The sequence below is a fragment of the Podarcis liolepis genome (genome assembly GCF_965112155.1).
Source record: "Podarcis liolepis genome assembly, chromosome: 13".
NCBI lineage: Eukaryota > Metazoa > Chordata > Lepidosauria > Squamata > Lacertidae > Podarcis > Podarcis liolepis.
Genome location: NC_139573.1, coordinates 10,685,307 through 10,708,745, shown reverse-complemented (window position 1 = coordinate 10,708,745; position 23,439 = coordinate 10,685,307). Strand labels below are relative to the sequence as shown.

At 49.9% G+C, this 23,439-nt stretch overlaps 1 protein-coding gene across 3 annotated transcripts; it reads right to left on the bottom strand.

Annotated features, from left to right (window-relative positions):
• Positions 1–1,417: 1,417 nt before the first annotated feature.
• Positions 1,418–23,118, bottom strand: SALL2 (spalt like transcription factor 2). 3 transcript variants are annotated; one of them, XM_083472243.1, is made up of 5 exons: positions 14,603–14,801; positions 14,179–14,214; positions 8,256–10,603; positions 5,272–5,734; positions 1,418–1,745 (listed from the first exon to the last, which is right to left on the bottom strand). In XM_083472243.1, the coding sequence occupies exons 1-4, from the start codon at positions 14,709–14,711 to the stop codon at positions 5,300–5,302; spliced, it is 2,928 nt and encodes a 975-aa protein (XP_083328369.1). In that variant the 5' UTR covers positions 14,712–14,801; the 3' UTR covers positions 1,418–1,745; positions 5,272–5,299. The 3 variants fall into 3 exon arrangements, with proteins under 3 accessions (XP_083328369.1, XP_083328371.1, XP_083328370.1); XM_083472245.1 differs by lacking the exons at positions 14,179–14,214; positions 14,603–14,801 and adding an exon at positions 23,001–23,118; XM_083472244.1 differs by lacking the exon at positions 14,179–14,214 and having other exon boundaries at positions 14,603–14,873.
• Between the last annotated feature and the right edge of the window lie 321 nt (positions 23,119–23,439).

The window sequence follows — 23,439 nt, the reverse complement described above, 5'->3', positions numbered from 1 at the left end:
GCCCCCTTCGGGGACAACGAAATTACTTGACTGCTCTATAAAAACACTAATTAAACAATAGAGTATAATACAGCAAGGGAGATTAGATGACTTTCAAAGTCCGGGCTTCCCATTCAGGGCCGAGATCGCTCTGGAGAAGAAGCTGTTCTTAAGACGGCTCGTTCTTGTCTTCATCGTCCTGTATCTCTGTCCCGACGGCAAGAGCTCGAAGAGACAGTGACCAGGATGCGATGGATCTTTTACTATGTCCAGTGCCTTCCTATGGCACCTTGTGGCATAAATCTGCTCTAAGGTGGAGAGTGGGCAGCCAACAATGCTCTCTGCTGCCTTAACAACCCTGCACAACCCCATCCTGTCCTGGGTAGTACAGCTACCGTACCACACACATAAGCCATAAGTGAGCACGCTCTCAATGGCACAGTGATAGAAGGCAAGCAGCAGTTTTCTAAAGCAAAGAGTGCATCAGTCTTTAACTCAAGAGTAGACCACTGGAAATGAATATAGACCGTTTAACCATGCTCATTATGTTCAATGGGCCCACCCCAAGACTAATTTTTTTCTTTCAGAATTATTGTCTTTATTCACATGCAAATGCTAACTATTAAAATGCATACAATTGAGTTAAGATGTATTTTGTCAGGAGGCAGCCCTTATTCAGAGAAAGGCATAAAATATTCCAGATACATGGTATAGGGGTGAGTGGAGGAGAAATGCGGGGGGGGGGGCAGGCTCTCTTTCCCTCTGACTCCCCTGTACTCATCACTGCCTCCTGTTGGACAGACTGCTATCTACAGGTAACTCGCATCTTCCAGGGAAGTTACATACTGAGGGTCCACATGTATACAGTGGTACCTTGGTTTGCGTACGTCTTGGTTTGCATATGTTTTAGATTACAAACACGTCAAACCCGGAAGTGTGTGTCCCGGTTTGCAACCTTTTTCTGGATTACCACCCATTTTTTTTTTGGATTATGAACAAACTTTTTTTGGAGGCCCCATTGGTGAAAGCGTGCCTTGGGTGACCACCTGTTTTGGTTTACAAATGGACCTCCGGAACGGATTATGGTTGTAAACCAAGGTAGCACTGTACTAAAAAAAAAGTATAAAGCCAGGAACCCAGGGAACTGCCCCCACCCCCTGCAAGGTGGAGGGCTGTTTACCAAAGTTTGGGTTTCCTCCGCTCTCCATTCATTTATCTATTCCACCCAACCCGTGCAATCACGCAAGTTAAATGTGTGTGAGTTGTGAGTTACACACAACTGTGAGTTACCTGTATTTGAAGTGTACGTGAAGAGAGACCCTTTTGGCTTGCATCAATTGCAGAGAGTGTGTGTGTGTGTGTTGGGGGTCAACATCAGGGGGCTAAACCGGGCGCCCCTCCAGCCCTTTGTAGAAAGAAAGAGCCAAAGACTTGGTAGTTCTGTCAAACTGCTTTTATTGGGGAGCTCAAGATGTCCTGCCCTTCGCTTGAATGGACCGACCGGCATCCTTGCCCTAATCTAAATGAGACCCACTTTTCCTTCCTTTTTCTTCTCCCCAAGGGTGCAGGGTGTTTGCCGTGCTTCCCTGACCAGCGACAGGGTCCTGCCTTTCGGCTGACGGACATCCAAGCTACATTTTAAAAGTAAAAGACTAAAATGTTGCTAAAATTAAGACCGGAGCCGCTTCTCTTCTTGCGGGGCTGCGCTTGGGGGAAAGGGGGGGGGCGCGTCCCCGCCAGCCTGGGTATCGCTAAAACAGTTCCGCCTGGAAAAGATAGGAAAGGAAAAGAAAAAAGTTGGTTACGGAACTGGAATATTAATAGATAATGTGTAAAACGTGCAGGGGTAAGCAAGGAAATTATAAAAGAATCTATTGAATAATTATTAAACTACAACAACACAACAAGATGGAAGAAGTTAGAAAAATATATTGAGATCACACATGGGTAAAGGGGAGTGGGGAATTTATAAAAAATTCTAATATAATATTTCTAATTGCGTTGCATTTATATATAGCAAAGGGAAGTCTATAGCGATTAGCGATATTTTAATCTAGCCAGTGTGGTATAATGGTTAAGAGCGGTAGACTCATAATGTGGTGAACTGGGTTCGCTTCCCCGCTCCTCCACATGCAGCTGCTGGGTGACCTTGAGCTAGTCACACTTCTCTGAAGTCTCTCAGCCCCACTCACCTCACAGAGTATTTGTTGTGGGGGAGGAAGGGAAAGGAGATTGTTGGCCGCTTTGAAACTCCTTAGGGCAGTGATAAAGCGGGATATCAAATCCAAACTCTCTCATGTAATAGGCTTATGTTACAAAACGAATATGGATTTTGAATTTGATGTTTGTAATTCTTTTTCGGTTTTGGAATAAAGTTTAAAAAAAAAGAAAAGGAAAAAAAAGAAAAAAGTTAGGGAAAAAGAAACCACACTCACTCACCCTGTGGTCTAGCTCCTTGCAAATCACTACTTTGACACCCGCCTTGCAAAAACGGGACTGCTTTGTTCATGGCAAAGCATCCTGCAAAGTCGATCCAGAGAGTGGATGACCAAACTTTCAGAAGTCTGTTCATCGTTATGAACTTTGTAACACTGAAGAACTAGTGCATGTGTTTGCTTGCTTTCCTCTTCCCTCCTCACCCCTTTTTCCTTAAGTGTTCTGTCTCTTAGACCGCAAGCGGAGACTGACTCATTGTTGCTATTTGTAAGCTATTCAAGGAGCCTTTCGGGGCTGAGGAGAAATCTAAAAATGCCTTAAATGTGCGGGGAACTGAAAGTAGGGTCTTCTGCACCTTTTAACAGGTTTCTTGGAGGCATCCAATTGGATACCTTTGGGAACAGGATGCTGGGCAAACATTCAAAAGACAGCCATTCCCAGGCTAGCAGCAACACGCTGTGCTCCCTTCCTTCCTTCAACCCAGAAGTCCCCATCAATTTACTCTCGCCTCTCCTTGCTAACTCTGGAAGTTTTGACAGGGTTGTCGTATTTCAAAAAGTGAAAAACTGGAGACAAACGTTGTTTAGCTTTCTTTTGCAAAAGCTCAAAAAAGAGAGAGAAGTTTCTGAGCTATTTTAAAGGAAATTCGCCAAAATCTACGCTTTTGACATATGTTGCAATACGTCTGGATTTTCCTGGACATTGAAGCGTTTTCTGACGAATCCTGGCTACGTCTGGGAAATTCCAGACGTACGGCAACCCTAGTTTTACACTGGGAGGAAAGAAGAAGAAGAGTTTGGATTTGATATCCCGCTTTATCACTACCCAAAGGAGTCTCAAAGCGGCTAACATTCTCCTTTCCCTTCCTCCCCCACAACAAACACTCTGTGAGGTGAGTGGGGCTGAGAGACTTCAGAGAAGTGTGACTGGCCCAAGGTCACCCAGCAGCTGCATGTGGAGAAGCGGAGACGCGAACCCGGTTCCCCAGATTACGAGTCTGTTGCTCCTAACCACTATACCACACTGGCTCCGGAAAAAGAATATGCAAACCATGCCTGTATTTCCTGCCACTTCAGAATGTCTCTACCTTGCCTTGAGCATAGGGATAGAGGAAGTTCTCTTTTACTGGAGGCTGCCGGGTCCATCTTAGCTCAGTATTGTCTACACTGACTGGGCAGCAGTTCTCCAGGTCCTTTTAAGCAGGGGACATTCCCGGCTGTACATGGCGATGCCAAGGGACCTGGGACCTTCTGCGTGCAAATTAGATGCCATGGTAATGAGCTACAGCCCATTTTAGAAAGCAGAGTCCTCCCCAATCACATCCGAACCATCATCTCCCCCACACAAGGACCATCTAGTGAGAGGTGGAAGAGGAATGTTCTCTGCGCTTTGCACCTTTTAAAGCTGTTTCCATGGGTGAAATCAGGAGTGTGGAACCTGTGGCGTCCCCAATATTGCTGGACTCCCCACTCCCATTAACCCCAGCCCGCATAGCCAGTGGTCAGGGATGATGGGGGAGGTTGTTCAGCAACATCTAGAGGGCAGCAGGTCTGCCCCACCACCCAAGCGGTGTACACAAAGTAGGACCCTCGTACCTATGGGACCACCTCTCCCAGTATGCCCCATGGCGGACCTTAAGGTCCATAAATAGTAACACCCTAGAGGTCCCGGGTCCTAAGGAAGCTAGATTAGCCTCAACCAGATCCAGGGCTTTTTCAACACTGGCTCCGGCCTGGTGGAACACTCTGCCTCATGAGACCAGGGCCCTGCAGGATCTAATTTCTTTCCGCAGGGCCTGTAAGACAGAGTTGTTCCGTCTGGCCTTTGGTTTGGAGTCAATTTGATTCCCTCCCCCTCTTTCTTTTTTCCTTTCTCCTCCTGTGATGAGGCTGCATTTTAATGTTTTAATGTTGTATTTTAATCTTGTTTTTAAGTTGTATTCATTCAACTTGTTTTTATTATTGCTTGTTAGCCGCCCTGAGCCCAGCCTTGGCTGGGGAGGGCGGCGTATAAATTATTATTATTATTATTATTATTATTATTATTATGGCTTCCAGCAGCAGATACACTGGGCAGAACAGCAATGGGGGTGGATTGCTCAAGGCAGTGACGGCGTACATAGCAAACCACCGAGGGCGCTGCTCGTAACAGCGTCCACCCAAGCCCATACACCTGGGTCCCATGAATCCAAACCTCCCTTTGCCGTGAATCACAAATCCTATCACCGGTCAGATTTCAGAATTTCATAGAATTACAAATCCCACTTCTGGCTGAGCTTTGGCCAGAAAATTCCGCATTGCAAAGTTGCACAGCGGCTGGAGATGGACAGACAGGTTGTGCACCCACAGAAGTGACCACAGGAGAAACAGCCCAGAAAGAAGAAGAGTTTGGATTTGATATCCCGCTTTATCACTACCCGAAGGAGTCTCAAAGCGGCCAACATTCTCCTTTCCCTTCCTCCCCCACAACAAACACTCTGTGAGGTGAGTGGGGCTGAGAGACTTCAGAGAAGTGTGACTAGCCCAAGGTCAGCCAGCAGCTGCATGTGGAGGAGCGGAGAAGCGAACCTGGTTCTCCAGATTATGAATCTACCGCTCTTAACCACTATACCACACTGCCGTGGTGTATCTGCAGAGGCACAACGGGATGCCTCCGTCTGCCCTAACTGCAACAAAACATGTCTCTCCCACATTGGCTCCTGCAGCCACAGCAGGCGCTGTGACTCTCCAACAGCTTGACTTCACTTCTCCCTTGTCCCTCGACACAGATGCCAACCCAACCCAGCAGGGCCCAGCTTCCAACTCCACCACCAGGCAAAAGTTGCAGCCATAATGGGTCTCCTCCACCTTGCCTTACCTGACGGAGGCGTTACGTCAGGATGACGTTACTTCTCCCCCTTCCCTGGGTTCTCAGGGATGACCTCCGGGGCTGGGGCTGGGGGCGGCGGCGGAAGCAGCAGCAGAGACCCCACTGGCGGCTTCTCCTTGGCCTCGCTGGGAGCCACCTTCGCGGGAGTGACGCTGGATCCGAAGAGGCTGTGGGTGCCCGCGTTGGATGCTGAGGAAGAGGAGGAGGAGGAAGCGACACCACTACCCCCACCGTGAGCAGGCTTGGTCGGGAGGCCTCCAGAAAGGAAGGCCGTGTACTGGTTCCAGAAAGAGAGGGGGCCCACCCCCACGAGCTGGGCCGGGATGTCGCGCCCCAGGAAGTCCTGGAGCTTGACCTGGCCCCCCGACAGCACCGGCACGGGGCCTTCTAGGGGCAGGCGCCTCCCTCGGCGGGCCTGGTTGCTGCTCCACACGTGGCCACTGAGATTAACCTTTCGGAGAAAGAAGAAAGAGACGGGTACTTAACACAGGTGGCATCTTGAGCGGACACTCACATCAGTAGTAATAATACTAATACTACTAATAATAATTAATAATATATTATTTATTCCCCCCACCCATCTGGCTGGGTTTCCTCAGCCACTCTGCAGCTCCCAACAGAACATTAAAAACACAATAAAACGTCAAACATTAAAAACTTCCCTGAACAAGGCTGCCTTCAGATGTCTTCTAAAAGTCAGATATTTGTTTATTTCCTTGACATCTGATGGGAGGGCGTTCCATAGGGTGGGCGCCACCACTGAGAAGGCCCTCTGCCTGGTTCCCTGTAACCTCGCAGTGAGGGAACCGCCAGAGCTGGACCTCAGTGTCTGGGCAGAACGATGGCGGTGGAGACGCTCCTTCAGGTATACTGGGCCAAGGCCGTTTCGGGCTTTAAAGGTCAGCACCAACACTTTGAATTGTGCTCAGAAACATACTGGGAGCCAGTGTAAGTCTTTAAGGACAGGTTTAAAGTGGTCTGGGTGGCCACAAGGGGAGGAATGCTGCTGGTTTGACCCAGAAGGCAGGAAGCTTCCTCGTATCGAGTTCACCCAGCTCAGTATTGTCTACACTAACAGCTCCATACCCTCCAACATTTCTCCGACAAAAATAGGGACGCCCCATTCCATAAGGATAATTTTACTGTTTATACCCCACACATCTTACTGGGTGGCTTCCAAAACATAATAAAACGAATGTTAAACATTTTAACAAAGCTTCTGTATACAGGATTGCCTTCAGATGGCTCGGGTTTGTGTGTATGTGTGTGTGTTGGATAACTCCATAGCCTCCAACATTTCTCCAATGAAAATAGGGACATCCTAAGGAAAAGTGGGACATTCCAGGATGAAATAAAAAACCTGAATGGCTTCTCTAAATCAGGGGTGTCCCCTGGAAAATAGGCACACTTGGAGGGTCAGCAGCTCTCCAGGAATTTCAGGCAGGGGGCATTCCTAGCCCTACCTGTAGATGCCGGGGACTGAACCTGGGAACTTCTGCATACAAGGCAGATGCTCTGCCGCTGAGCTATGGCCCTGTCCCATTTCCATCATTTGCCATGGCTTCTAAGCATGCTTCCCAATGGAAGCAACACCACTTTAAATGGTGCCCACCATAGCTGTCAACTTTTCCCTTTTTTTGCGAGGAATCCTATTCAGAATAAGGGAATTTCCCTTAAAAAAAGGGAAACGTTGACAGCTATGGTGCCGACATGTGCTATGCCGAACATCAAAATATAGACGGCTGCCTATATTCTGCTGTTTCAAAGACTTTTGATCCACAGCTGCCATCAAAATTATTCAACCCCCATTGCAAATCAGGTTTATCATTAGAATTCCCAGACTTTCAGCTGTTTGTAAAGAGCCAATCGAACAAAAGCAAATGAAATAGCTAGGCGCAAAGGATGCTTCAAGCGGGTCCCCCCAAATTCAGGTGAAATTGCAACTTGTACTAGCTCTTCGCTGGTCCTGCTAGCTAGGGATGATGGGAGTTGTAGTCCAACAACAGCGGAAGAACCAAGTTTGGGAAGCACTGTGAGAGAGAGGAAGCAGCACAGGCCTCTGACCAAGAAAACTAGGGTCTAGCGACCATGGTACAGGCCTTCAGCCAAAAATCCTTCCTCCCCTTTCCGTTATGTTAATGTTGCTTTCCTTTCTTTTGTGCTTTCACACAATTCAGGTGTGTGTGTGTGTGTGTTGAGGGGGTTGTTACAGGCTGTTTTTCTTTCAGGATTATTGTTATTTTTAAAAAAAACCATACGGTTTCTTTAAATTTTCTGGTAATTTCCTTAATACATTTAGTTTACTGCATCCATGCTTTATTGCTCTATGCCACTTTCATTTCCTTTTTGGGGAAAAAACATTAATTTAAAAAGAAGTAACAAACACCAACAAGCTACACCACATGGGGACAGGAAGCTGCAAGCCTTTGTAGGTCCTAGGGTAATCAAACCGGGCTGTTGCTGTACTGCCAAGATGCACTTTAAACCTTCAGGCTTCAATAAATGTGCGCTTACAGGGATTCTATCGCTACAGACTTGTATTTTGTTGCTTCTAAATAAATATATCATGAACTGCCGTGTGATCTTAACCTGATGGGTGGTCCAGGTGGAAGAAAGGAAAATTATAATGCTATAAAGATGTTTTGCCACACTCCAGAACTGTGAGGCAACGTGGTATCGTATTCCCTACAATGGTGCCCTTCATGCCCCAGTTCTGCCTCTAGAGGGGGGCAGAGAGCGCACCAAGTGCAACCAGCTTCCTGTGTCAATACTGCGTAAGGGAGATGTACTTCCTGTAACGGTGCCTTGCACTCCCCAGTTCTGCCTCTAGAGGGGGACAGACAGCACGCCAAGTGAAGCCAACTTCCTGAGTCAATAAAGCGATAGAGAAGGAAATGACAAGGGAACAGGGGATAGGCAGAACGCTTACTATAATAGGAGACACTGAGAAAGAGCAACAGTCTCTCCCTTACCTGGTGGTGGGCAGCCAGCGCATGTTTGCGCAATGCGGCTCTGTCGGGAAAGGCCTGCTTGCAAATCCCACAAACCAGCGTCGGCCCCTCTTTGGCTTGACTGCCCTCTTGCTTCTCCGATGGGCCTTCCCCGCCGGTTTCCTGTTCCTCCTCCTGTTCTTGCGGCACTGCCCCTCCTGCCTTTTCCCCCTCCGCCTTCTCTTCCCCTTCCTGCATGGGCCGCTGAGGGCTTCCAGGCCCTGATGGCAAGGCAGCATTGGTGCCACCATCTTCCTCTTCCGCCTGCACCGCTTCTCCCCCTTCCTTGGTGAGGCCCGGAGCTTCCTGTTCCGGGCTGGAGGGCCCCTCGGCCTTCTCCCCTCCACTTTCCAGGGAGTCTTCGTCGGTGGGTTCTTCTTCCTCCTCCTCCGACAGTTCCTCGTCTTGCGGAGGGGCCTGTTGCTGCGGTTGCTGCTGCTTCTCGCCTTCCCCCAAGGTGGCCCCTTCCGAAGTCGGGGTCTCAGGGAGGAGCGCCCCGTTGGGGATCTGCCCGCCCAGGTGCATGCGGACGTGCTGCTGGAGGCTAACGGCGTTGGTGAACTTCTTCTGGCAGATGGGGCAAGAGTTCTGGGCCCGCGCGGCCGAGCTGGTTTTGTGGCCCACAAAGTGAGCGCGCAGGTTCCCCCGGGTGGAGAAGGCCCGCCCGCACACCTTGCATTTGAAAGGCCTCTCCCCTCCGTGCTGCCCGTAGTGGAGCTGCAGGGCTCGAGGGCAGCTCAGGACCCGCAAGCAGATCACGCACTGGTTGGGCCCCGAAGAAGCGGGCAGGGAAGAGGAGGAGGAGGACCCAGCCACAGCTTGGGTGGCCGTGACGGGAGCAGAGCAAGAAGATGACGACGGAGACCCCTGGCGGTCAATTTTCTCCACCAGCTGCTGGAGCTTGGAAGTCTCCGAGGGGGACGCTTCCAGCACGTAGGGGAAAGGCCCCACCGCTGTGCCCGCCTTGAAGTGATTGGCTAGCAAGGCCCAGCTGGGCAGCGATCCCACCAGCTTCCCCAGCTGAAGCCGGGCACCCTCCGTCTCCCTTTCCGGCGGGGTGTTCTCGTCCCCCTTCCCTTTCGCCTCCACTGCCTTCATCAGAACCAGCTTGTTGAAGCCGGGCAAGGCCTGGGCTGCCGCCGATGGCGAGGCCCCGGACAGCAGGGTGAGGCTCTCGGTGGCGCTCAGGGCCTTGCGTTCGGCGGTGGGCGGAGGGGTGGTTTCCTCTCCGGGCTCGGCCTTCTCGGGCGGCACCGACATGCCGTAAGGTAGCCCCGAGGTGGTGAGGACGTAGTCCAGATGCTCAGGGACGGGATGGGGGTTCATCTGGACGTGGGGGTATTTCTCCCGGTGGCGGTGGAAGTGCACCTTGAGGTTGCCGCGGGTGGTGAAGCGGTTGCCGCAGATGTTGCACTTGTAAGGGCGCTCGCCCGTATGGGAGCGCAGGTGGATCTGCAGGGCGCTGTCGCTGCCAAAGACCTTGCCGCAGAAGCGGCACTTGTGGCGCCCTCCGGGCTTCTCCTCCAGCCTGCTTTCTAACGCCCCTCCTCCCCCCGCTCCTCCCCCGTTCTTCTGCCGCAGGAGCCCCGGAGACGTCGCCTGCTCCAAACCCCGGGCGGTGCCCAAGCACTGGGCAGCCAGGATGCCTGTAGCTGTGGGGAAGGCCGGAGCCAGGAGCTGCTCGGCCTTGGGCACTCGGGCGCCCCCGGGGAAAGGGTGGTAGAGGTGGAAGAAAGCAGGCTTGGGGACCTCAGGGGAGCTGGACGCCTGTGTCCTCCCTGGCTCTGTTTTGATGGAGAAGACCGGCAAGGGGGGCTTGGGAGGAAGAGACGCTCCCGGGGCTGGCTCGGAGGAAGGGGTCGCAGAGCCCACCTGCCCCAGGGACCCCAGCAGCAGCACCTGGCGGCAGATCTGCTCGGTCATCTGCATTTGGTGCAGCTGGCGTTGCTGCAGGACCCGGAGCTCTTCCAAGATGAGGGGGATGTTGAGGTGCCCGGCGGGGACGGAGGCGGAGGAGGCGGGCAGTGTTGGGGGAGGCGGGGGAGGGGGCCGGGGAAGGGACGCTTCTTGGGTTGGGTCGGACAGCAGCGTCCCCGATTCGACGTCCATGCTCTGAGGGCTCTCGGGACGGACTTCCACCGAGGAAGAGGAGGACGAGGAGGAGAGGCTGGAGTGGTCCTGACCAGCGGCGGCTGTAGCTGCCGCCGCAGAGGAGCAGGTGGGCTGCTCCGAGCAGCAGGAATCCACGTGAGCGGACAACTCGGAGGGATCCTTGAAGTTGGTACGGCAGGCAGGGCAGGATAAGGGGGCTGTCTCGTCCCCAGTATCTCCTGCAGAGAAAGGGAGACAAGAGAGAAAGGGGGAGCGGTTATTTTGGATCAGAAATCTATTTCATTCATCACATTCATATATCCCATACTTTCCTCCAAGATGGTGTCCGTAGTTCTCCTCTTTCTGATTTAATCCCCAGGTAGGTTAGGCTGAGTGAGCAACTTGCCCCAAGTCACCCAGGGAGCTTTAGGGCCACGTGGGGATTTGAACCCTGGTCTCCCAAGTCCTAATCCGACACTCTAACCCAGTGTTTCTCAAACTTGGGTCCCTAGTTGTTGTTGGACTCCAACTCCCATCATCCCAGCTAGCAGGGATGATGGGAGTTGTAGTCCAACAACAGCTGGAGACCAAAAGCTTGAGATACAGTGGTACCTTGGGTTAAGAACTTAATTTATTCTGGAGGTCCATTCTTAAGCTGAAACTGTTCTTAACCTGAGGTACCACTTTAGCTAATGGGGCTTCCCGCTGCCGCCGCACGATTTCTGTTCTCATCCTGAAGCAAAGTTCTTACGCCGAGGTACTATTTCTGGGTTAGCGGAGTCTGTAACCTGAGGTACCGCTGTACTCTACTCCAACCACTACAGCACTCTGGCAACCAAGCCCACCTGATCTTTAACCAGAAAGATGCACAGGACAACTGCAGATCAGATAGAAGCTAGTGACAACACTCAGATTTTCGTGAACGGAAACAGAATGCAGGAAGTCCCAGGTTCACCCTGCACAAAGGACGTGGCTATCAGTGGCTATTGGCCATGATTGGCCATGTTGGCTCTGCTCTGCTTCCTTGGTCAGAGGCAGTTATGCTTCCGAATACCAGCAGCCGGAAGCCACCGGAGAGGAGAGTGTGCCTGTGCTTGGGTCTTGTTTGCTAGTTTTCCACAAACATCTGGTTGACCACTGTGAAAACAGGATACAGTGGTACCTCAGGTTACATACGCTTCAGGTTACAAACTCCTCTAACCCAGAAATAGTACCTCGGGTTAAGAACTTTGCTTCAGGATAAGAACAGAAATCGGGCTCCGGCGGCACGACAGTAGCAGGAGGCCCCATTAGCTAAAGTGGTGCTTCAGGTTAAGAACAGTTTCAGGTTAAGAACAGACCTCCGGAATGAATTAAGTACTTAACCCGAGGTAGCACTGTACTAGACAGCACACACCACTGGCCTGATCCAGAAGGTTCTTCTTATGGCTGGAAACAAGCGTTCAAATTTCGCCAGGCACATTTTGCACCTGGCTATTGGCCATTTGTGACCAAGTGAAGATGCCCGGGCGTCATGATGGTGCCTTGACGTCTCCACCATCTGGAGGTGCGTGCCTGCGGATCCTTGGATCTGGGCTGTTTTCACACACTAGCAAGACATCCTGCAGAATTCTATCTTTCTGGAACCAAAAAGTCATATTGAAAAATACACGACTTTCGAGCCATCTGGCCCCAAAATGGCAACTAGGCATTCCATTTTGGCAAACTTAAACCCTGGTTTAAGGCGCCATTTGGTGCATAGCTTATATAACTGAGTATCTTAACACTGGCTGGAGATGTCCCTTGCTTGAAACTTTGCCGGCCAGTGTAGACGGTACCTCGGGTTAAGAACTTAATTCATTCCGGAGGTCCGTTCTTAACCTGAAACCGTTCTTAACCTGAGGTACCGCTTTAGCTAATGGGGCCTCCCGCTGCCACCGTGCCACCAGCGCGCAATTTCTGTTCTCATCCTGAGGTAAAGTTCTTAACCCGAGGTACTAATTCCAGGTTAGCGGAGTCTGTAACCCGAGGTGTTTGTAACCTGAGGTACCACTGTATAAGGAAGCTGGCCCATTTAATGCTCACAACTAGGTACATCCTCCAACTTGTGTTACAACCCTCTCTCTGCTCAGGATCTGCCAATATTTTGATGTAAACATACAGTGGTACCTCAGATTAAGTACTTAATTCATTTTGGAGGTCCGTACTTAACCTGAAACTGTTCTTAACCTGAAACACCACCTTAGCTAATGGGGCCTCCTGCTGCTGCCACGCCGCCAGAGCACGATTTTTGTTCTTATTCTGAAGCAAAGTTCTTAACCTGAAGCACTATTTCTGGGTTAGCGGAGTCTGTAACCTGAAGCATACATAACCTGAAGCGTATGTAACCTGAGGTACCACAGTATACTGTATTATATTAATTATATTATACATCTAGTTATTGCAGCATTTGTCAAGCTTGGGATTCCCAGATGGCGTTGCACTACAAGTCCCAGAATCCCCAGGCAGCTTGGCCAATGGCGAGGGTTGACTGACAGCCGCTCTTTCGGACCTCTGGTTCTTTAAGCTGGAGATGTCGTACAGTGAGCCCAGTAGCTTCTCCATGCAAAAGCAGCTGCCTTGCTATAGCCCCCTCCCCTAACACACTACCCCCCACCAGCAAGTACCTGGTTTTGCAAATACTTTAAAAAGAAAAAATGAAAGACCATAAGATAAGCCCCAGTGGATCATGCCAGTGGCTTGTCTAAGCCCAGCATCCTGTTCTCACAGCGGCCAACTAAATGTCTATAGGAAACTGATAAGCAGGATTCTAGCACAAGAGCTCTCTCCCTTCCTGCAGTTTCCAGTACGCTTCTGGTATTCAGAAGCATCACCTCCTTCAACCATGGAGGCAGAGCAAAGCCATCAAGGCTAGTGAGCCACCGAAAGCCTTAACCTGCACGATTTTTTTCTAATCCACTCTTAAAGGCATCTAAGTTGGTGGCCATCTCTGCCTCCTCTGGCAATGAGTTCCACAGTTTAACTACGCACTACGTGAAAACGTACTTCCTTGCCCCCCCGCCCTAAGAGGGAGAAAAACTTTTCTCTGTCTGTTTCCTCCATATGTTGAAAGCAAGCAATGTTTCTACTTCTCATTGCCATCCTGTTATACAAACAAACCTGCCAGCCCAGAAAACGTGGCAGGCATGCCAAAGAAATCGTTCTACCCGGACACTGAGGTCCAGTGCCGAGGGCCTTCTGGCGGTTCCCTCACTGCGAGAAGCCAAGTTACAGGGAACCAGGCAGAGGGCCTTCTCGGTAGTGGCACTCGCCCTGTGGAACACCCTCCCACCAGATGTCAAAGAGAAAAACAACTACCAGACTTTTAGAAGACATCTGAGGGCAGCCCTCTTTAGGGAAGCTTTTAATGTTTGAGGTTTTAATGTTTGTATTTTAATATTTTGTTGGAAGCTGCCCAGAGTGGCTGGGGAAGCCCAGCCAGATGGGCGGGGTATAAATAATAAATTATTATTATTATTACAAATGGAAGGAAACAAAAATATAGAAGAACCTCCTTCCTTGGAGGTTTTTAAGCAGAGGTTGGGTGGCCATCTGCCATGGATGCTTTAGCTGAGATCCCTGCATTGCAGGGGGCTGGACTAAATGACCCTTGGATCCCTCCCAACTCCAAAATCCTATCATCCTACAAAATGGGAAGGCAGACAAACAGATCTCATGCAATTTTAAGAATGGAACAGAAAGATTGGGATCACCATGGCAAACATTTTTTTTTTAATTACCTGAAAGCCCAACCCACATCCAACTAATTTGCAAGCCCCCTTAACCAGCAACCCACCTCTGAAAGGTTCTGCCCATTCATAAATCGTTCTCTCTAGAAAAGAAGGGAGGAAGGAAGGAAGGCAGAAAAGAAGGAAGCACACCTGAAAATTATCTACCATATTCCTACAGAACAGCTAACAGGGGGTTCTGACTTCTGGATGGAGACAATGGGGACGGAAAGGCACAAACAGGGCATGGCAAATCAAATAGGAGCCTGTCTGGCTTTTGGGGGGGGGGGAAGGGGCAGGATAAACTACTAGGATGGATGCGTAAACGGGCTGACGGCATGCAGGAGCGCGTGGGGAGAGATGGGCGCCTGGAGGGAGATCTCTGGGCCCGGCTGCTTCCCCTCCAGCCCTTCCTAGGAGGCCACGGCCGCCAGGTCGCCCCCTCTCCCCTTCCCCAGCCGGCTGGACCAGCCACAGGGGCGAGGAGCCCACCTGCGGCCTCGCCCATCCTGCAGTCGCCGCCGGCGCCCGCGGCTCCGTCGCCCGACGCCGCCACCTCCTCCGGCTGCTGCTGCTCTCCGTGCGTTCGGGAGCCGCTCATCTCGGCCCGCCCGGCCGCCTCCGATCCCGGAGGATGGAGGAAGAGGAGGAGGCAAGCGGCGGCCAGACGAGCGGTGGGCTGCCGAGAGCGGCTCCCACCCGGCCGCAGCAGGGACCTCTGGTGTCGGGAGGGCGGCTGCCGCCGATGGAAGGAGGAGGCGCTGCGCCCCCGTGCGCCCTGGCTCCGGAGCGCACCTGGAGACGGAGGGATGGAGAGCCGGGAAGGAGGAGGGAGGCAAGCGGGCAAGCCAGGACGAAGGAGGAGCCCTGCTTTTAGGAGCCCCCCCCCAAAAAAACCCGGACCTTTTGCAAACCGACACATTTCAATTTTTTAAAAAATGTTGCATTTATATTAGCCCACCTTTCGTCCAAGGAGCAAGGCAGTGTACATTTAATTTTGGTTAAAAAAATATTGCATTTGTATTGGGGGGGCAGGGAGGGTCACCTGCCCTCCGATCAATAATAATCCATAAAGATACATAGCAAACTGAGGTTCTGCCCCTCCAACAAAAGGCCTCCTCCCCAATTCCTGGCTACGCCCATGTTTATATCCCAATTTTCCGCACCCCAAGGAGCTCACTGTACCTGGTTCTTCCCCGCCACATTTAATAATAGAACTGTAGAGTTGGAGGGGACCCTGAGGATCATCTAGTCCAACCCCCTGCCAGTGGCGTAGCGTGGGGGGTGCAGGGGGGGCCGGCCGCACTGGGCGCAACATCTGGGGGTTAGGGGGCGCAAATCCACGGGTTAGGGGGCGCAAATTACTTGCCTTGCCCCGGGTGCTGACAACCCACGCTACGCCACTGGCCCCCTGCAATGCAGGAATATGCAGCTGCCCCATATGGGAATCCCTACAACAATATACTGTATATATTTATTTAAATGTTGCATTTATATTATTCCACCTTTCCTTCAAGAAGCTCAAGGCAGTGTACTTTTCATCTATGCTCTTAATTTTATTTCTTGCATTTATATCCTAACGTTTCCCCCCAAGGAGCTCAAGGTGGATGGCGGCTAATGGATTGAAGTTGAATCCTGACAAGACAGAAGTATTATTTTTGGGGGACAGGGGGCGGGCTGGTGTGGAGGACTCCCTGGTCCTGAATAGGGCAACTGTGCCCCTGAAGGACCAGGTGCGCAGCCTGGGAGTCATTTTGGACTCACAGCTGTCCATGGAGGAGCAGGTCAATTCTGTATCCAGGGCAGCTGTCTACCAACTCCACCTGGTACGCAGGCTGAGACCCTACCTGCCTGCAGACTGTCTCGCCAGAGTGGTGCATGCTCTGGTTATCTCCCGCTTGGACTACTGCAATGCGTTCTACGTGGGGCTACCTTTGAAGGTGACTCGGAAACTACAGCTAATCCAGAATGCGGCAGCTAGACTGGTGACTGGGGGCGGCCGCCGAGACCACATAACACCGGTCTTGAAAGACCTACATTGGCTCCCAGTACGTTTCCGAGCACAATTCAAAGTGCTGGTGTTGACCTTTAAAGCCCTAAATGGCCTCGGTCCAGTATACCTGAAGGAGCGTCTCCACCCCCGTCGTTCTGCCTGGACGCTGAGGTCCAGCGCCGAGGGCCTTCTGGCGGTTCCCTCATTGCGAGAAGCAAAGCTACAGGGAACCAGGCAGAGGGCCTTCTCGGTAGTGGCGCCCGCCCTGTGGAACGCCCTCCCATTAGATGTCAAAGCGATGAATAACTACCTGACATTTAGAAGACATCTTAAGGCAGCCCTGTTCAGGGAAGCTTTTAATCTGTGATATTTTACTGTATTTTTTGTTTCTATGGAAGCCGCCCAGAGTGGTTGGGGAAACCCAGCCAGATGGGCGGGGTACAAATAATAAATTATTATTATTATTATTATTATTATTATTATTATTATTATTAGGTGGCATACCTGGTTCTTCCCCATCACACTTAATCCCCACAACTACCTTGTGAGGTAGGTAAGGTTGAGAGTCAGAGACTGGCCCCCAAGGTCACCCAGGGTGTTTCAGGACCAAGTACATATGGTTCAGGGTTACATACGCTTCAGGTTACAGACTCCGCTAACCCAGAAATACTACCTCGGGTTAAGAACTTTGCTTCAGGATGAGAACAGAAATTGTGCTCCAGCAGCGCAGCGGCAGCAGGAGGCCCCATTAGCTAAAGCGGTGCTTCAGGTTAAGAACAATTTCAGGTTAAGAACAGACCTCTGGAACAAATTAAGTACTTAACCCGAGGTACCACTGTAGAGTTTTGAACTCTGGTCTCCTAGGTCGAGCACTCTCCCCATAGCATCATACTAACTTTCCCTGAAAGTTAGGTTAGAAATCTGTAACAATCTTAATCGCAATCTATTTTTAAGGAGAGGGGCTCCCCTTAGATGGATTCCCAAATTGCAAACAAAGTTGCCCATCTACGTTATCATCTTCTGCGCCAGTGCACATCTAGATACAGTGGTACCTCGGGTTAAGAACTTAATTCGTTCTGGAGGTCTGTTCTTAACCTGAAACTGTTCCTAACCTGAAGTACCGCTTTAGCTAATGGGGCCTCCTGCTGCCGGCGTGCCGGAGTCTGTAACCACTGTACCACTTTGAAACTGTGGGAATAAACACAAGATGCTGCCTTATCCCAAGTCAAACTGTTGGTCCATCTAACTCAACATGATTTTAGCAAGGGTTTCTCTCCCAGTTCTGTTGCTAGGGATTGACCTGTTCTACCACAGAGCTACAGCCCTTATTATCATACTGTAAGACTTCACACAGGACCTATGTGACCTCCTAGCTTCCAGTTCTTAATTTGATACAGAACTGCAACCTGAAAGAAGTAACTGAAGCTTATTTTATTATTATTATTAATATTATTTTAAAAATACTAAATTTGTATGCTGCCCTATACATGCAGGTCTCAGGATGGTTCACAGGATAAAATCAGAATATAAAATCAAAAATCAGGTGGGTGCCATTGCCATTATAAGAGAAAAACAGCACTGTCACCCTTGCTCTTGTGAGAGCCTAGGACAGCAAGAAAAAGAAAAAATGCAATACTGAAAACGCAAGTAAAATCCCACTGCACAATATTATTATTATTATTATTATTATTATTATTATTATTATTATTAACTGAATTTATATACTGCCCTATACCCGGAGGTCTCAGGGTGGTTCAAAGAAAAGATCAACATAAAAACCACAATATATATAATCAAAATAAAAACACCTTCCCAAAAAACCCACATTTTAAAAGGGCATAAGATGTAAACTGGATCAACCAAAGGCCTGGTTAAAAAGGAACGTTTTGGCCTGGTGCCTAAAGGTGTATAATGAAGGCGCCAGGCAAACTTCCCTGGGGAGAGCATTCCACAGATGGGGAGCCACTGAAGAGAAGGCCCGTTCTCATGTAGGCACCCTCCAGACATCTCGAGGAGGAGGCACATGAATAAGAGCCTCAGAAGAAACAAATCCACCAGAACAGCCAACAACGATGTGCAAAGGCAAACAGTTACAATGCATCCTAAAGGCCTGCAAAAACAGGTACGTTTTCATCCGTCGCCTAAATGTAAACAAGTGGATAAACAGATCTCCACAGGGAGGGAGCTTCATAGTTGAGATGCCACCATGGAGAAGGCCCTGCTTCATGCAATAACCTCATTGACTGAACTTAGTGAAGTTCCCACGAGCTGGGCCCCTCCTGCAGATCTTACCAAATAGGAATCCTGCCTTAAATTGCATCAGACCATTGGTCCATTTAGCTTAGTGTTGTCTTCACTGATTGGCAGCAGCTCATCAGAGTTCCAGACAGGGAACTTTTTGGAAATGGCAAGGATTGAACCCAGGACCTTCTGTGTGCAAAACAGATGAGTTACTGGGTTGGCCTGTGCCAGGGAAGGCATTCTTCAGATATGTGGGGAGTGTTGGACTTTCTATCTAGCGTATATAGTCAAACCTCAGCTGCCAAATGCCTCCGTTATCATACGTTTTGGCTCCCGAATGCCAAAAAGCTGGAAGTAACTACTCCAGTTTTCGAATGATTTTCGGAAGCCAAACGGTTTCCAGAGAGTATTTTTCTTTTTTCTCCATTGACTTTGCTGACCGCCCTTTGATCCTCAGTTGTCGAACGTTTCAGAAGTTCATATTACGGAACTTATTACGTTCGACAACCGAGGTTTGACTGTACCACCAGAAGCAAAGGACTCTTCCTTTTGAGAGAGGCACCAGCAGGTTCTCAGGTTTCTTGCAACGTGTTTTATCACATTTAGGAATAAGAAGTCATGCAGCTACACATTTGTGGGGTCTTTGCAACAGACTTGTTCTCTCAAGTGAATTGAAATCTATATAATTTGCAATCAGAGCACAGGAACTCTGCAAGTTTGGTACCTGGATGAGCTTAACATAGTTACAGTGGTACCTCGGGTTAAGTACTTAATTCGTTCCGGAGGTCCGTTCTTAACCTGAAACTGTTCTTAACCTGAAGCACCACTTTAGCTAATGGGGCATCCAGCTGCCGCTGCACGATTTCTGTTCTCATCCTGAAGCAAAGTTCTTAGCCCGAGGTACTATTTCTGGGTTCCACCCGGGCACCTGGGTGCATTTACTTGGAAGCACCAGGTTGGAGTGCACACCATATATTTGGGGAAGCAAAAAATTGTCCAATGATGTTTGCTTGTGCAGGATGATAAACCTGGCTGAGACCCTATCTGCCTGCAGACTGTCTCGCCAGAGTGGTGCATGCTCTGGTTATCTCCTGCTTGGACTACTGCAATGCGCTCTATGTGGAGCTACCTTTGAAGGTGACCTGGAAACTTCAACTAACCCACAATGCGGCAGCTAGACTGGTGACTGGGAGCGGCCGCCGAGACCATATAACACCGATCTAGAAATATCTGCATTGGCTCCCAGTACATTTCTGAGTGCAATTCAAAGTGTTGGTGCTGACCTTTAAAGCCCTAAACAGCCTTGGCCCAGTATACCTGAAGGAGCGTCTCCACCCCCATCATTCTGCCCGGACACTGAGGTCCAGCTCCGAGGGCCTTCTGGCGGTTCCCTCCCTGCAAGAAGTGAGGTTACAGGGATCCAGGCAGAGGGCCTTCTCGGTAGTGGCGCCTGCCCTGTGGAACGCCCTCCCACCAGACATCAAGCAAATAAACAACTACCTGACTTAGAAGACATCTGAAGGCATCCCTGTTTAGGGAAGTTTTAAATGTTTGATGTTTTATTGTGTTTTTAATATTCTGTTGGGAGCCGCCCAGAGTGGCTGGGGAATAGTTAATATATTATTCTATTATTATTATTGTTGTTGTCCTTCTTCTTTCAGGAATCCATGCTTAACTGTGCTCAGATTTCCCTTAAATAAACTTTTCTCAAAGGGACCATAAACTTTCCTGCACCTCACCAGCTTGAATTTACTCCTTTGGAGATGAGCGAAAGGATGCATCAAATTGGCTCCTTTCCTCCACCAGCCTCCATCCTGATTTCTCGCTCCAGTACAGAGTCTTAGAGGAAGCTGGAGTCAATCCAGTCCAGTTGCCACAAGCAAAGGACTGAAAAGGGGCGGTGGGGGGGGGGAGAGTGAGATGAGGTGGGTGATGGGGAACCGGGGGATGGGGGAAGAGAGACCTCACTTAACACAAGAGAGACTATCTAGGACTCTGCGAGTTACTTAGCAACAGCACAAAGAGCAAAGAGAGCGGGAGAGAAAAGAAGCAGTGTGTGGCAAAAATATGTGTGTGAGGAAGTGTGACAGAATGCATATGTGTGTGACCGTCTCTTCCTGGCTCTCTGGGGTGAAGGGAGACACACACACACGAGAGATGTTGAGGAAAGCACTCAGAAATACTGTGCCATATTCACGTTGCACTTTTAAAGCGCTATGATGCAATGTTAAACCATAATGGCTTCCCCCACCCCACCCAAAGAATTCTGGGAGCTGCAGTTTGCGGAGGTTGCTGAGAGTTGTTAGGAGACCCCTCTATTTCCTTCTTGGGGCTACGATTCCCCCAGTAGTTCGATCCTTCTTCCCAGGGAATTCTGGAAATTGTAGCTCTGTGAGGGGAATAGCGATGAGAATAGTGGTGTATCAGTCCCTCTTCCCAGGGAATTCTGGGAACTGTTGCTTTGTGAGGGGAATATTGGCCTTATAACAACTCTTGGCACAATTAACGAAGTGCAGCTCCCAGAATTCTTTGGGGGGGGAGCTGTTTAAAGTGGGAAAGGACAAGGTGAAAGTGGCCTGTGGCAGCGATGGCATGGAAGGGCATGTATCCCACACATGTGTAACAGAGGGTGAGACAGGCCATGTCATGGTACCAGGATGTGGGCCTGAGAGGGAAGGTGCAGAAAAATGCATGTGAGAGCAGCGTAGCAATTGGGGGGGGGGCAGAATCAAGGCACATTTGTAGAAATGATGCTCCAGTTGGCGCAATGGATTGGCTGTGTATGAATGAGGGAGGGTACAGGTGGCCAAATCCTTGCCCACTGTCTGTATGCCATGCTCAAAATCAATGCACAGCCCCATCCTAGTCTTGTTTTTACTTGGAAGAAAGCCACACTGTGTTCAGGCAAAGGCTTACTCCCAAGTAAATGTGTGCCAGGTTGCAGCCTTTGCGTGCAAGGGAAACAAGAATGTGAGTAGGCATGTAACAAAATGGTGCTAGTCAGAGTGTGTAAGGCTGCAGTCCTGAAGACTGGGGAATAAGACTCACTGGGCACAGTGGAACTTGCATCCGAATAAATGTGCCTAGGACTGGGCTGTAGATAATGAAAGAAATTGCTTGGGTTGTGGTCATGCTGATTATTTCACACCGGTCAGCTTGGGTGGTGGCTCCTCCTTCTCGTTCCATTTTCCTGATCAATGCAGCTTGACTCACTTCTTTGAGTCACCTGAAGTTGTCATGCTCTACCAAGACCTTTCTACAAGGCGCCTGAACTCTTGTAGCGGACTAAGGCCTAATTTGGCATGGGCTCATGATTGCAATGCCTCAAGGACTGCGTCCACCCATATGAACTGACCAGGACCCTGGAGTCATCATCCGAGGTGCTTCCTCTGTGAGAAGTCTGGCAAAATGGGAATGGGCCTTTTCTGTGGTGGCTCCAGGGAGGCTTGCCTGGCCCCTTCGTTGCATATCTTTAGGCACCAGGCAAAAACATTCCTCATTTCCCAGGCCTTTGGCTAATTAAACAATATGGCCTTTTAAACTGGGTGTGTGTGGTGGGGTTTATTTTGTTTTTGTTTGTTACTAGGTTATGTATTTTTGTGTTTTTATATTGAAAACTGCCCTGTGATTTACACCCTGTGAAGGGTGGTATAGTAATAGTAACAACAACAACATCAACAACGTATATCTGTGGGGCAATGGGAGCTAAAGGATGGAAATATCTGGGTCGCAAATGGGGCTCAGAGGTGGGGTATAGTGGCAAGCTGAGATCTAACCCGGAAAGGCCTTCAGTCACCAACCCATTAGATGTCCTTATGTGAACCAATTTTCTCTCGCTTTCAGTTCTGCCCACCCAGTGGGTAAAATGAGCATGAGTGAGGTTAACTGGTCTACCTGACAGGGTTGTTGGAAGGTTTATGATTATTTCATTTATATTGCATCACTCATGTACACAACACTTCCTTGCCCCCTAAAGCATGGGATGATTTTCAGCCCTCACCTCCAAGGGACCCACCGTGTAGTTATTGACAAACGGATGATTCCTGGGATAATTTTTGTGGAGCGGTCAGAAATGGCATGAATTTTGGGAGTCAGTTGGTCTTTGGGGCCTTGAAAACCCATTGAATGTGCTGGTAACTGCACCTAAGCTTTTAAATCTCATCGCCCATCCTTCCTGTAGAGGCCATTATGTTAGCGGATGCTTGGTTGCTGATGGTAAGTCAGAGAGAGAGAGAGAGAGAGAAAACGAGGATGGAAAGAAAGTTCTTATGTGACTACGTGTGAGAACGACAGACAAAATGCATGTGTATCTAAGCATGGCACCTTTATGCGATCAGGATTTATGCTCCTAGATAGATGTGTTTTGAGCGTGTCAGTAAACCGTAGAGAGACCCAAACCCTGAACATACAGGCAACCGGCTAGTTACAAAGCATACTTTCGGAGTTTCCTAACAACTTCCTTCCAGTTTGGAAACAAAACTTTCTTTCTCTTTCGCCTCCTTCTCACCCCTTCCTTGCCACCCAGCTCCTGGTGTGCCCCCACCCCACGACGCGCCCTTTCCCACACTGTCGCCATCCCCCATACCCATGGCACCTGCCAGCTCTCCTTGACACCCCCCCCCACAAAAGAAAACGCCCTCCCCTCCAGGAACCCACCGTTCTCAGAGGCTGTGGAACCTTCACAGTCGGAGATGAGCTGTTGGGGGTTCCGCTGTTTTCTCCGAGACATCCCTGCGGAGGGGCTGGGGAGGGGACCCCAAGTCTCTCTCTCTCTTTGGTGGGGAGCCAGTGGGCACCTGATCCCTCTCTCTCTCAGGAATGGGATCTCTCCAGCACCCCCCCCAAACCCAAGCCCCCTCCTCTCCCACACTCACACATACTTAAGGGACACGCCTCCTGCTTTTGTGAACCTCATTGTAAAAGCAAAACTCTTAATCTTTCTGAACACTCTTTTTCTTTTGTACTAGCAAGGATTGAAGGGAGGGGGTGGGAAGAGAGAGAGGGAGAGGGCAAAATTAACTCCTTCATTCCCTGCAGCTATCCCAGTCCTCTGCAATTTTTTTTTAAAAAAACCACATAGGAGAGCATCTGCTTT